The sequence below is a fragment of the Ursus americanus genome, chromosome 14, assembly GCF_024610735.1.
Source record: "Ursus americanus isolate L20-20 chromosome 14, mUrsAme1.1.p, whole genome shotgun sequence".
Classification (NCBI taxonomy): Eukaryota; Metazoa; Chordata; class Mammalia; order Carnivora; family Ursidae; genus Ursus; species Ursus americanus.
Window position 1 is genome coordinate 62,824,732 of NC_142140.1, and position 13,590 is coordinate 62,838,321.

General features: G+C 58.1%; 1 protein-coding gene across 1 annotated transcript in view; it reads left to right on the forward strand.

Annotated features, from left to right (window-relative positions):
• DNAH2 (dynein axonemal heavy chain 2) overlaps positions 1-13,378 on the forward strand; it is a 79,839-nt gene extending 66,461 nt beyond the window's left edge. The window contains exons 67-88 of the mRNA XM_087867578.1: positions 416-541; positions 680-828; positions 900-966; positions 1,082-1,232; positions 1,466-1,614; positions 1,795-1,928; positions 2,082-2,226; positions 2,340-2,539; positions 3,668-3,794; positions 5,546-5,732; positions 5,823-5,971; positions 6,105-6,288; positions 6,480-6,670; positions 10,458-10,649; positions 10,827-11,011; positions 11,235-11,463; positions 11,541-11,692; positions 11,833-11,947; positions 12,373-12,549; positions 12,635-12,709; positions 12,898-13,048; positions 13,162-13,378. Of these exons, the coding sequence (XP_087723704.1) occupies positions 416-541; positions 680-828; positions 900-966; positions 1,082-1,232; positions 1,466-1,614; positions 1,795-1,928; positions 2,082-2,226; positions 2,340-2,539; positions 3,668-3,794; positions 5,546-5,732; positions 5,823-5,971; positions 6,105-6,288; positions 6,480-6,670; positions 10,458-10,649; positions 10,827-11,011; positions 11,235-11,463; positions 11,541-11,692; positions 11,833-11,947; positions 12,373-12,549; positions 12,635-12,709; positions 12,898-13,048; positions 13,162-13,316 (3,390 nt within the window). The 3' untranslated portion in view covers positions 13,317-13,378. The remainder of the gene's footprint in view (positions 1-415; positions 542-679; positions 829-899; positions 967-1,081; positions 1,233-1,465; positions 1,615-1,794; positions 1,929-2,081; positions 2,227-2,339; positions 2,540-3,667; positions 3,795-5,545; positions 5,733-5,822; positions 5,972-6,104; positions 6,289-6,479; positions 6,671-10,457; positions 10,650-10,826; positions 11,012-11,234; positions 11,464-11,540; positions 11,693-11,832; positions 11,948-12,372; positions 12,550-12,634; positions 12,710-12,897; positions 13,049-13,161) is intronic.
• The last annotated feature ends 212 nt before the right edge of the window (positions 13,379-13,590 follow it).

The window sequence follows — 13,590 nt, forward strand, 5'->3', positions numbered from 1 at the left end:
ACCAGGGTGTAGGCGCGTCCAAGAATGAGGGATGGGACCTCTCCCCTCGTGTTTCAGGAGAAGAGTGCAAGGAAAGACTCTGCCCTTAGGGGTCTGCTGCCTGGAAAGCTCAGGCCAGGGCCCTTGATGTGGCCGGCGGACCTGGTACGAACAGTCTGGGGCATCTCGTCTCTGCCTTTATTGAGCTCCTGGTTTCAGGAAAGGGTTGGGCCTTATCACCGGAGTGTAAACAGAACTGCTGCTAAAGCCGGGGGACTCAGAAGTAATTACAAGCAGGTTAGAGCTCTAGGGGCCAAGGGTTTAGGAGAGGGGAAGCACCTCTTCGATCTAGATAGCGTCCCGAGGACAGTGCCTTCAGAGCACTCCCAGTGTGTCCCCCACCCCCACCCGTCTTACACCCCCTGCTGCCCCCCAGGGCCTGGAGGAGGATCTGGGCTACCTGGTAGGTGACTGTCTCCTGGCTGCTGCCTTCCTGTCCTACATGGGCCCCTTCCTGACCAACTACCGTGACGAGATCGTCAACCAGATCTGGATGAAGAAGGTGAGGCAGGGCTCAGGTGTGCGTGAGCTCTTGGGCTGTGAGACCACGGCCTCTGGGAGGAACCAAGGGATGTCCGGCAGGAGGCGGGGGGCCGGGCTCAGGTCTCCAGGCTGAAATTCAGGGCTCTTCCCCACCCAGATCCGGGAGCTTCAGGTCCCTTGCTCACCTCGCTTCACCTTTGATAACTTCCTGTCCAATCCTACCAAAGTTCGAGATTGGAACATCCAAGGGTTGCCCTCGGATGCCTTTTCCACCGAGAATGGCATCATCGTGACCCGTGGCAACAGGTAAGGTTGCTGCTGGGGGCGGGGGTGGGGGGAGGGCAGAGCCTGTGGTCTGACTGGCCGTCCTCCCGCAGGTGGGCACTGATGATTGACCCTCAGGCCCAGGCCCTGAAGTGGATCAAGAACATGGAAGGAAACCAGGTACGAGGCTGGGGGGATGCTCTCCCCAAGCCTGTCTCTTCCCGAGGCCCCACTCGTGAGCCAGGTTTTCCTTTGGTCCCTCAGTGGGTCTCCTGCTGTTTCCCTTGCTCTCTAGGGTCTCCAGATTATCGACCTGCAAATGAGCGATTACCTTCGAATTCTAGAAAAGGCCATCCAGTTTGGATACCCAGTGCTGCTCCAGAATGTGCAGGAATATCTGGACCCCTCGCTCAACCCTGTGCTCAACAAATCTGTAACTCGAATTGGTTAGGGCCCAGGCTTACCGTGGGCTTGGACCATGGGACACATCTGAGAGGCTGGCCACGCAGGACCCTGGGGAGGAAAGGGCCGGCCCTGGGGCTCTGTGCCTCCGTTCAGACAGCCCTGGGCTGGGGCCACTGGGGCCCGCTGAGTCACGGCCGCTGATGCTGGCTGCGGGACGGGCCAGCCCACACCTGGTCACAGCGGCTCCTTGTCCTTGACCTCCCTGTGGCTACAGGTGGTCGGCTGCTGATGCGCATTGGAGACAAGGAGGTGGAGTACAATACAGATTTCCGGTTCTACATCACCACCAAGCTCTCCAACCCCCATTACAGCCCAGAGACTTCGGCCAAGACCACCATTGTCAACTTTGCTGTCAAAGAACAGGTGGGTGGGGGCTGGGGGCTGGCCTCCAACTGAATTGGGTGAAGCAGGAAGCCCCGAAGACTCGGTGGGATGGGGACAGACGCCCACGGGCAGCAGGGGACGAGGGGTCGGGAGACGTAATGGGGCGACAAGGGTGAGGTGACCGGAGTGGGAGTGTCACCAGGCATCGTGCGCGCCTAGGGCCTGGAGGCCCAGCTGCTGGGCATCGTGGTCCGGAAGGAGCGGCCGGAGCTGGAAGAGCAGAAGGATTCACTGGTCATCAATATTGCTGCTGGCAAGAGGAAGCTCAAGGAGCTGGAGGATGAGATCCTTCGGTGAGAGCTGGCCTCCACCCCCACCCCCGGCCCCCCCCACCGGCCTTCTCGCAGGCCCAGCAAGCACCCCGCCCCCCGGGCTGAGGAGGAGCCCCTGCCCGGCGCCCCAGACTCCTCACTGCTGCAGCTGCGCACCTGTGGGCCTCCTTTCAGGCTGCTGAACGAGGCCACAGGCTCCCTGCTGGACGACGTGCAGCTGGTGAACACCCTTCGGACCTCCAAGGTGACGGCCAGCGAGGTGACGGAGCAGCTGGAGAACAGTGAGACCACGGAGATCAACATCGACTTGGCCCGCGAGGTGCACTCCAGCGGTGGAGACTGGAGGGGGTTCCCTCCATGGGCCCCCGCCCGCAGCCCGCCCACAGCCCCCCCCCCCCCGCCCCGCGTGGCCCTGACCCCGCCCATCCGCAGGCCTACCGCCCCTGCGCCCAGCGGGCCTCCGTGCTGTTCTTCGTGCTCAACGACATGGGCCGCATCGACCCCATGTACCAGTTCTCGCTGGACGCCTACATCGGCCTCTTCATCCTCAGCATCGACAAGAGCCACCGCAGCAACAAGCTGGAGGACCGCATCGACTACCTGAACGAGTACCACACCTACGCAGTCTACAGGTCAGTGCCCTGCGCTGTGCGCGCCCAGCGTCCACCGAGACGCTGACCTCGTGGCTCCCGCACAGGGACTGTCCCAGCCACGGCCACGTGCCTGCTCCCCCCTCCCTGCACCTTCCCTGGGCAGTGTGTCCACCGTGGGAGTCCGGCCCCACCAGTTTCCTAGTGTCAGCTGTCAGGGAGCACCGCCTTGCACCCGTGAGTGTCCACTCCCCCAGCGCTTCCTGAGGGGCACTGTGGCCCGAAGGCGCTAGGAATCTTGGTAAAATCCAGGTTCAGATTCAGCGGGTCTGGGGTGTGGCCTGACGTTGTCCATCTCTAGCCAGCTGGCAGGGGCTGCTGCTGGTCTGGGGACCACACTCTGAGCAGCGGCGAACTTGACTCTCCCCCCTGGGCATCCCACAGGCCCCTCAAGTTCAGCTCGTTTCACATGAAACCCCTCATCCCCCCTTTCTTCAGGGTCCTCACCCCCGGACGGCACCGACACCCACCTCCCCGACACCCAAGCCAGAGATCCCAAGTTCTCCCCAACCTGGGGTCAGACAGCAGAGTTTGCTCATGAGTCTTTCTGCAAAGGCCCTTGTCTGCATCTCCCCACTGCGGCCCTGCATGCCTGCGTTCTCGTAGGCTCCCAGCTCTCCCTGGGGTCCTCTCTGCTCTTCCTCTTCCATGACGCTCATTACTCACCCGGGCAGCTCCTCTCAGAGACTGCGCCAGGGCCCCCTGCCCTGCGATCCCCCCATAGCGTGGCCACCCGGTGGAGGACCAGTCAGGACACCTCACCATCCCCCAGCTGTCAGTCTGTCTTTCCTCTCTACCTGACTGCCTCCAGGACAGAGACTGGGGCTTATTCACCTTTGTGTCCCTGGGACCCGGCAGAGTGCCCGGAAGAGTAGGGGTCCCACCCACGTTGCGGGTTGTTTAATGGAAACGAATGACTGATTTCATTGGTGAACTCCCCAGGTCCCCGTGCGCTTGGCTGTTTCCGGGAGGTTCAGCTTAGGTGCTGATTGGGGTCCTTCTTGCATGTCAGGCTCTGTGATTGTATGATCTTTGCTCAGCCAGCATTCATGTTGGGTTTCCTGCCTCCTCCACCCGCCTTCCCGCCCCCCCCGCCATCCCGTCTCCCAGGTACACCTGTCGCACGCTTTTTGAGCGCCACAAGCTGCTGTTCAGTTTCCAGATGTGTGCCAAAATCCTGGAGACCTCTGGCAAGCTCAACATGGACGAGTACAACTTCTTCCTGCGCGGGGGCGTGGTGAGTGGGGCAGAGGTGACAAGGTCGGGGCCAGGGGCATGCATGACGAGGACTCCGAGCCGGCCCATAAGGCCCACAGCTCCACCGAGCGAGCTAGGGAGAAGCACCAGGAGCAGGTGCATGTCCAGCTCCCCGGGGATGCAGGGCGTGACCTGCCCTGTGCTCCCTTGCTCGAGTTATGGGCACAGCTTTGGGGCCCCTCTTCCCTGGGACCCACTGATTGGTGTGATCTTGCCCCTTTCACTGCTGCTCAAGCTGCTCCTCCTGGGGCTGGCTGCCACGGCCACATTGCGCTCCCTCCCTCGCAAGCACCCTCACCGCCCACCCCCATACCGCTTTTGCTCTGGTTGGGTCCGGCTCTCCTGCTCCTGGGTGGCCCAGGCAGCGAAGCATGCCCATGCTGAATGGACTCGCTTTAAATCCTTTGGTCCCTTAAAACTGCCAGACACAGCACCACGTTCCCCTGGCCAGTCATTCTCCACCCTCGGGGACAACTGTTCATTCTTTTTGCTGCCCGCACTTCACCTCTCCTCTGGATTCTAGCAATAGCTTCCCGACGCTCCCCACCCCCAACCTCTCAGTGTGGCCGCCAGAGACTCTTCTAAAACATCGCTCTTCCCCCGCCACCCAGCTCCTCCCTCCATCCGCCCAGGCCACAAAGGCCTCCTTGTGGCTGTAGGCATGTCCCACCTTAGCGCCCCTGCATCACCTGCTCCTTCGGCCACAGGTGGGCATGTGGCCCTCACCTCCTCCAGGGCTTGATTCAAATCTCACCTCACTCACTGAGATCTCCTTGACTTTCATGTATCTATTTGAGGTGGGGGGAGGGCAGCTGAGCACAGAGCCGGACGTGGGGCTCGATCCCATGACCCTGAGATTAGGACCTGAGTGGAGACCAAGAGTCTGATGCTTCACCGACTGAGCCACCCAGGCGCCTCTTCTATTTCATACTTTATTTTTTTTTTAAAGATTTTATTTATTTATTCGACAGAGAGAGAGACAGCCAGCGAGAGAGGGAACACAGCAGGGGGAGTGGGAGAGGAAGAAGCAGGCTCCCAGCAGAGGGGCCTGATGTGGGGCTCGATCCCAGATCGCCGGGATCACGCCCTGAGCCGAAGGCAGACGCTCAGCCGCTGTGGCACCCAGGCGCCCCCTATTTCATACTTTAAACCACGCGCCAGGAACCTCCCGTCTTTTTTATCCTCCTCAACTTGCTCTGGTTTTGCATGACATTGCCGTCTTTAACCTACCGGATCGGTTAATGATCTCTTCTGTGTTTTGGCTCATTATCTGCCTTCCCATGTTGGAAAATAAGCTCCTCAAAGGGCTGAGGTGTCTGTCCTTTTACTCAGTGATGTGTCCCAAGTGCTGAAAGCACCTAGTCGGTGACAGTAAATATTTGTTGAAGAAGGGAATGAACAAACTGCTTCTGAGGGGCCAGGCTGCCGGCGGAAAGCATTAGGGTGAGGGACACTAATACCAGGAGGCCACCAGAGGGCGCCAGCTTCCTAACTTTGCACCGTGCGGTCCCCGCACAGCGCGACCCAGACCCCCGCCCCCGCTCCCCCCCACCCCCCGCCACTGACTTGCCCACGCAAGGTGGATCCCAACCCATCTCGGATACCTGTCCTCCTTCCTTCCTTGTTTCATGCGGGACTCATCTGGGCTTTCCCGTCATTAAAAAAGAAAAGGTCGTTCTTTGGGGGGTGTTCCCGCTCAGTCCAATCCCTTGCTCCTCGCTCCTGGCGCAGGTGCTGGATCGGGAGGGCCAAATGGACAACCCGTGTACCGGCTGGCTGGCGGACGCCTACTGGGATAACATCACAGAGCTGGACAAGCTGACCAACTTCCACGGACTCATGAACTCCTTTGAACAGTACCCTCGTGACTGGCACCTGTGGTACACCAGTGCCACCCCGGAGAAGGCCATGCTGCCAGGTACCGCCCCCTCCCGCCCCTCTGCTCGCCTCGCCCCGCCCCGACCTGACCCGCCCCGCCCCGACCCGTCAGCTGCCCGCCCGTCCCCAGGTGAGTGGGAGAACGCCTGCAACGAGATGCAGCGGATGCTGATCGTGCGCTCCCTGCGCCAGGACCGCGTGGCCTTCTGCGTCACGTCCTTCATCGTGTCCAGCCTAGGCTCCCGCTTCATCGAGCCGCCGGTGCTAAACATGAAGCTGGTCAGTGGCTTGGTTTCCTCGCCCGCATGGCCCTGGGGCCTTCTGTCCCTCTACCTCGCGCTTCTCCACCATCTCTCCCTCCCGCCCGTGTGCCGGGGCCTCCGCCTGAGACGGCGCCCTGTGCTTCTGGCAGGTGTTGGAGGATTCGACCCCGCGAACCCCGCTGATCTTCATCCTGTCCCCCGGCGTGGATCCCACCAGCGCCCTGCTGCAGCTGGCAGAGCACACGGGCATGGCCCAGCGCTTCCACGCCCTGTCCCTGGGCCAGGGCCAGGCCCCCATTGCTGCTCGGCTTCTCCGGGAGGGTGTGGTCCAGGGTCAGTGTCAGTCCTGCTCCTCTGCCCCCAGCCTCGGCGCTGTAACTGCAGCCCCCACTGCTCCAGAAGGCTCCGGGAATGGCCGAGCGGGGTTTGGACCCCCGCCCCCTCACACACATGCAATCGGGCAAAGTGCGGGACAGATGGGGCTCAGGGAGCGGTTCCCACTGAATCCAGCCTCTCCTTTGCAGGACACTGGGTGTTTCTAGCTAACTGCCACCTGTCACTGTCTTGGATGCCCAATCTGGACAAGCTGGTGGAGCAGCTGCAGGTGGAAGATCCTCACCCTTCCTTCCGCCTCTGGCTCAGCTCTAGCCCCCACCCGGGCTTCCCTATCTCCATCTTGCAGGCCAGCATCAAGATGAGCACGGAGCCGCCGAAGGTATGGCGCCCGCAGGTAGCTGGCACCAAGGGTGCCATCTGGCCCCGCTTTCTTCCTGCTAGCATCCGCGAGAGGCCCGACCAGAACGACAACATGGCTTCTCGATTCTGCTGTCTTCTAGAAAATTCCACCTCATTTCTCTCCTCGACGCGTCAAACTCTTAGAACCTAATAGTAATATCTAAACATTCCTTGAGCGTTATCGTGAGCCAGTCGTTGTTCGTTTACTAATTCATTTAAAACGCACACGCTCTATCAGGTAAGTACTGTGACCCCATTTTACAGAGAGGAAGCTGAGGCACAGAAGAGTAAATAACTAGTCCATAGAACCTTCCTGCCTCCCAGCATTTCCTTTCATCTCTCCCTAATGCCACACTGGCTGGGCCCCAGCCTCCCCCCTTCCTCCCTCCAACTCTTAAAAGTGTGAGCTCCGGTATTGCAAAGTCACCATTAAAGGCAGCCGCCCCGATTCTCTAAGATCTGCTCCTGTCTTATATCCCACCCGCTTACCTCTGCGTAAACTATTGTAGCAGCTTTTCGTTGCTTTTAGTCAAGACTAAAACCCATATTAACATGGCCCCTGTGCCCCCCGGGGCCTCCTGGCTGCACCCATCGCCTCGCTGCTCTCCGCTTTCTTTGCTCCACCTACAACCGTTAATTCTTAAAATGTCTTCTTCCTCTTCCTCCAGACTCTGTACTCTTTGCCCTCCCAAGGCTTCTAGAAGCCCCTGCTGCTGGCCCCTGCGTCCTCCCCACCCCCTCCTCTGCCCCTTCAGGCCTGGGCCCATCATCACTTCCTCAGGAAACCTCTGCCCTCCACGTCTAGGCCAACAGCCCAGGGATACCCGCTCCCGCTGCCCCCCCCCCCCACCGCTGAGAGAGTGGACACGTGTTAGGGTGGTTCTGACTGAGGCCCGACTTCTCTAGACTGGAAGCTCCCCGAGGGCAGGGGCCCCGTCTCTCAGCATCTTGCTCATCTCGTTATGAGCACCAGGACCCGGACTGACCAGGGGCTCCACCAGTCAGCACTGTGTGAACACATGTCTCATCCGTTTCAGTCCGCCTTGGCAGCGCTGGGGCCGTGGGCACGGCGGACTGCCCCTCCCCTGGGTTCCCTGACGTCACTTACCATGCCGCCTTTCCTGGTTGCCCTGTGGTCCTAGCTCCAGGCTTGGTCCTTGACCTCCAGCTGTGCCCATTCTACATTTCCTCCTTTGACAAGCTGGCGGAGAAATGGTCCTTTTCCTGATTTCCACTCCAATCCTTATCTCCAGCACCAGCAGCCCAGGCCCAGGCCTGAATTTCTTCCCGGCACCTGCACCCTCAATCCCCCGTTCTCAAAGCAAGTCGCCAGCCGGACATCAGAGAGAGCCTCCTCATCCCATCTTTGTTAATGGTGCCCCTAAGTTTTTTTTTTTAATTGTTTTCATTCTTTATTCTTTGAGAGAGCGCGAGAGTGAGCAAGCGGGGGGCGGGGCTGACAGGGAGAGAGAGAGAACCTTAAGCAGCATCCGTGCTCAGTGTGGAGTCCGATGCCAGCTCGATCTCACGATCCTGAGACTCAGACACTTACCCGACCTGCCACCCAGGCGCCTCTGATGATGCTGTAACCTAAACCTATTATATATTTCCAATGTTCTTCAATGGCCCAATCGCGTCCTGTATAAAATCCCCCCGCAGAACCACAGCCAGTCGGGGGACGGCTCGGGAGTGTTTTCTTGGATCACCGCCTGCTGTCTGGTCTTTTCCTTCTAACCAAATATTACGCAGACACAAAAGACTATAAAACGTATGCGAGACATAAAGGATCCCAGTTCCACACAACGTGTGCCCGCCTTCCCAAGTAAGAACAAGGACTCCCCTTGCCATCGCCTTCCCTCCCCGCGGGGCAGGCGCGCCTGGCGGGCACTATGCTGGCTGCAGGCACCCGGCGACCTGCAACTCTCCGTGCTGGTCAGCGCTATATGCTGGACCTCCCTTCGTGCTCGGTTTCGTGGCTCCTCGCGTTCCACTTCCGAATCCGTCGTCAGCTTTGTGTTTGGCGGGTTGTCTTTTTTTCCTTTTTGTTATTTTTTTCGGTGACTAGAGGCCCTTAGTTGTCATGAGGCGGAACTTAGCTCTTTTCTTCTTTATGGCTTGTGCTGCTAGGTGCTGTTCAAGAAACCTTTGCGTACTCCAAGGTGGCGAAGGCACTCTCTTACACTGGTCTTTGGAAGCATTTATCATCTGACTTTCCTGTTTTGGTGTTTTAATCACTTGAAGGTGATTGTTGTGTAGAAGGAGTACGGGTCCAATTTTGTTTTTTTTTCCCCACCCACATAGATAACCAGTTAGCCCACAATTACCCTTCTGATCTGCAGTGTCTGTGAAGCCTAAAATCATGTTTATATATGTGTAGGTTTCTGGGCCCTTTGTTCTGTTCATTGGTCAGGGGGTTCATACTGGGGTCAATATACACTGTCTCAGTCGCCCCATAGATCTCTCATAATCCCTGATGGCTGGGAAGGCAAGTCTCTACCATATTCTTCTTCAGGCTACTCATGGCCTTTTATTCTCCAACATAAATGCTGGAATCAGCTTGTCAAGTTCTAAAAAAAACATCTCTTGATCGTAGGAAATCACCATCTCTGGTATATATTGGGTCTCCTCATCTGTGATTGTGGTAGGTCTCTCCACGTAGTCTTTATTTCAATCAAGTTTTATCGTTTTCTCTATAAAGATTTGTGCATTTTTATTTATTCCTAGAAGCTTTATGTATTTTGATGTTATAAATGGCAGTATTCTTACTCCAATTTTTTCACTACTCCATTCTGTCCATCATGGGTGCCTCGTCTTAAAATCACTGTTTCAACGTGTTGCTGTCCCAGTGGTGAATCAAGTCCAAATGGCTTCATCTGTTCATGGCCCTTCTGACCCCACCTGAGTCCTTGCCCTTGACATCAGTTAGACTCATCTTCTTTCTTTTTTATTAAAGATTGTATTTATTTATTCGAGAGGGACAGAGAGAAAGCACAAGATGGGGGAGGGTCAGAGAGAGAAGCGGGCTCCCTGGCAGGCTCCCCGCTGAGCAGGGAGCCCGATGCGGGACTCGATCCCGGGATGTGGGACTCAGTCCTGGGATGCTGGGATCATGACCTGAGCCGAAGGCAGTCGCTTAACCAACTGAGCCACCCAGGCGTCCTAGACTCATCTTCTCACTTATTCTCCCCTTTGTGCCTCTATCCCTCCCATTCTTTCCATCTCCAGGAAACCAGAGCCCTCCTGTCAGCCTGGTCATCTCCTTCCCATGGTGAGACTCTGTCCACCTTGACCTGCAGGGGTGTTCACGAAGCCTGAAAAATCGATCACTAGACTGTCCGTTCTTGCTGACACACTATGACCCTTCATGTACCCTGAACCTTTGCATACAGTAGTGTGTCCATTTTTGTCCATTAATAGTTGCATGTATATATCTCCATCTTTGTTTATATCTCCTGGTTCTCCCAGTTGAGGTGGCCTACCCACCACTGAGAACATCGTGGCTGAGAGGATCAAAAGTGGGGGGGACAAGAAGGTAGAGCTGCCATGAGCCCACATAGCGTCTGTGTGCAAATTAAAGTGAGGCCCCCACCCAGTCCTGTGAATCGTGCGCATCTTGGCATGCAGATCAACGGCTGGAGTTCCGCCTTCTCACCCCTTCAGCCAGTGCTCTTGTGCAGTGAGCAACCTCCACAACCGTTCATGGTGGTGCTAGGGTCAGGGCTTAGCACGATGCGTGTCACCCCACCTCTGCACTGCATTGTCCCCAGGGCCTGAAGGCCAACATGACACGTCTTTACCAGCTGATGACGGAGACACAGTTTTCCCGCTGCTCCAAACCTGCCAAGTATAAGAAGCTGCTGTTTTCACTCTGCTTCTTCCATTCTGTGTTGCTGGAACGTAAAAAGTTCCTGCAGCTTGGCTGGAACATTGTCTATGGCTTCAATGACTCCGACTTCGAGGTTTGTACCAACAGGCGTGCGTCGCCCCAGCCCTCTCTCCTTACACCGCCTGCCCCGTGGGCTCCCCCGTGGGAAGGGCCGCTGACAGAAAGTCTGCGTTAAAAGCCCCGTGGGCAGAGTCCCTGCCCTAACTGTGTGTGGGGGTGGGGGTGGGGGTGGGGCTGGGGCCACGCCCAGGTGTCCGAGAACTTGCTGAGTCTCTACCTGGACGAGTATGAGGAGACACCGTGGGACGCGCTCAAGTACCTCATTGCCGGCGTCAACTACGGCGGGCACGTCACGGACGACTGGGACCGGCGTCTGCTCACCACCTACATCAACGACTATTTCTGTGACCAGTCTCTGTCAGCCCCCTTTTACCGGTGAGGGGGAGGGGGCGCCGAGCGTGGGGCCGGAGGACACCAGCAGACCAGGGGCAGGACTGGGGGCGGTGGGAGTGTTGGAGGAGAGGCGTCTGTGGGGTCGGGGAAGGCAGCAGGAGCAGGGAGCGGGATGAAGGGGCCACGCGCGGTGACCGGGCTCTCGGCCTGGCACGGAAACCCCCGAGGCCCGCAGCGTGGCGGTGATCATGCCGCGGGCCCCCAGGTTGTCGGTGTTGGAGGCTTACTTCATCCCCAAAGATGGGAGCCTGGCCTCTTACAAGGAGCACATCAGCATGTTGCCGGGCATGGACCCCCCAGAGGCCTTTGGCCAGCACCCCAATGCGGATGTGGCCTCCCAGATCACCGAGGCACGAACTCTCTTTGAGACTCTGCTTTCCCTGCAACCCCAGATTACACCCACCAGGGCTGGAGGCCAGAGCCGGGAAGAGAAGGTAAGAGCAGGCCGACAGCTGGGGGAGGGCCAGCAAGGAGGCCGAGAGGCTGCCGCTCAGAGCTCCCGCTGCGCCAGGTCCTCGAGTTGGCCGCTGACGTGAAACAGAAGATCCCTGAAATGATCGACTATGAGGGGACCCGAAAACTGCTGGCCATGGACCCTTCCCCCCTCAATGTGGTCCTCCTGCAGGAGATCCAGAGATACAACAAGCTTATGGAGACCATCCTGTAAGACGGAGAGGGGTTCTGTGGCTCGTGGGGCGGGGGCAAGAGGCAAGGGCTTCCCCCCAGCACCCCCCACCCCCACCTTCCGGGGATGGCTCTGCCAGGCCCTTCCCATCTCTAAGCTCCCACCTTACCCTGCTCAGGTCCTCACTGACAGACCTCGAAAAAGGCATTCAGGGCCTCATCGTCATGTCTACAAGCCTGGAAGAGATTTTCAATTGCATCTTCGATGCCCATGTCCCTCCACTCTGGGGAAAGGCAAGATTGCATCACTCTCGGACCCCTGTGCCCTCCATCTCCCGGTTCTGGGGGGCATATGGCAAAATGCAGTGAGCCTGGGCTTTGGAGCCTCATAGATTCAAGGCAGAGATCTGGCTCTGCTCTTCACAGGCTGGCTTCGCACCGATTAACCTAGGAACTTAGGGGAAGTTCCTAACGTCCCCCAAGAACGTTTCAAGGATGCTCAGTACTGTGTGTAACTCTTAGTAGGTGCTTCATTGATGGTAACGGGTTCATGTTACTGTTGCTCTTTCCCGGGAGCTGGCTTGGGAGAGCTTGGCCCAACTGCAGCTGGGGAACAGGCTGACACCACGGATTCTTCCCACGTCTGTTCCAGGAGCTCAAAATCGAGATCTGAATGCATGAATCAATGAGTGCATGACATACCCTGCCTCCTCCTCCAGGCATATCCCTCACAAAAGCCGCTGGCTTCGTGGACCCGGGACTTGGCCACGCGCGTGGAACAGTTCGAGCTGTGGGCCAGCCGAGCCCGGCCTCCTGTCATCTTCTGGCTGTCTGGCTTCACCTTTCCCACCGGCTTCCTCACTGCTGTGCTGCAGTCCTCAGCTCGCCAAAACAACGTGCGAGTGTGGGAAGTGTGATGGGGGGGCGGATGCTGGGGGCATGGATTTGCTCTCCTCCTTTACACTCTGCTTTAACCCCCAGATTCCAGTGGACAACCTCTCTTGGGAGTTCATTGTTTCCACCGTGGACGACAGCAACCTAGTGTATCCACCCAAGGTGGGAGCCAGCTGTGCTTAGGGCTCTGAGCAGAGGCGGGGCTTGTGGGGGAGGCTGCTGGGAGCAAAGGTGGGGAACAACTAGTTAAGGAGGAAGAAGAGAGGTGGCAGTTCAGGTGTGCTGGTAGCCGAAGGTCTAGGCTTCTCCCCGAACGTGCCCCCATGGAACCTGTCCCCGTGTCTTCCCAGGACGGCGTCTGGGTCCGTGGCCTGTACCTGGAGGGCGCCGGCTGGGACCGGAAGAACTCCTGCTTGGTGGAGGCAGAGCCCATGCAGCTTGTCTGCCTCATGCCTACGATCCACTTCCGGCCTACCGAAAGTCGAAAGAAGAGCGCCAAGGGTGGGCTAGCTCCCTCAGATGGGCCTTCTCCGTCCTTAGTTTGGACCCACACCTGCTCCCGCCCAGCTCTCCCATGGGCTACAGGGCTCTGACTTCTCCTCTCTTTCCCCCAGGCATGTACTCCTGTCCCTGCTATTATTACCCCAACCGGGCGGGCAGCTCAGACCGCGCCTCCTTTGTCATCGGCATTGACCTCCGGTCTGGGACCATGACGTCTGACCACTGGATCAAGAGGGGCACTGCTCTGCTCATGAGCCTGGACAACTGAGAAGGCCTCCTCTTCCTCCCCGCTTGACAGAGGGTTGGGGACACTAGGGACCGAGGCTGGATTTAACTGGGGCCACATAATGGGGACCTGGAGACAGCCAGGTGTGCTAGCCATAAAAATGATTGTATTGGAACTCAGAGCAATAAAACACCCTCAGCCAAAAGCCCTGAGCCTCTCAATGGGGTACTGGGGGTTTGGGGAGGGAAGCCTGGGCCTTACAGAGGAAGGGGACTCCTATGGGCTGCTGAAGGATGGGGAAAGGAGCTGGGGAAGT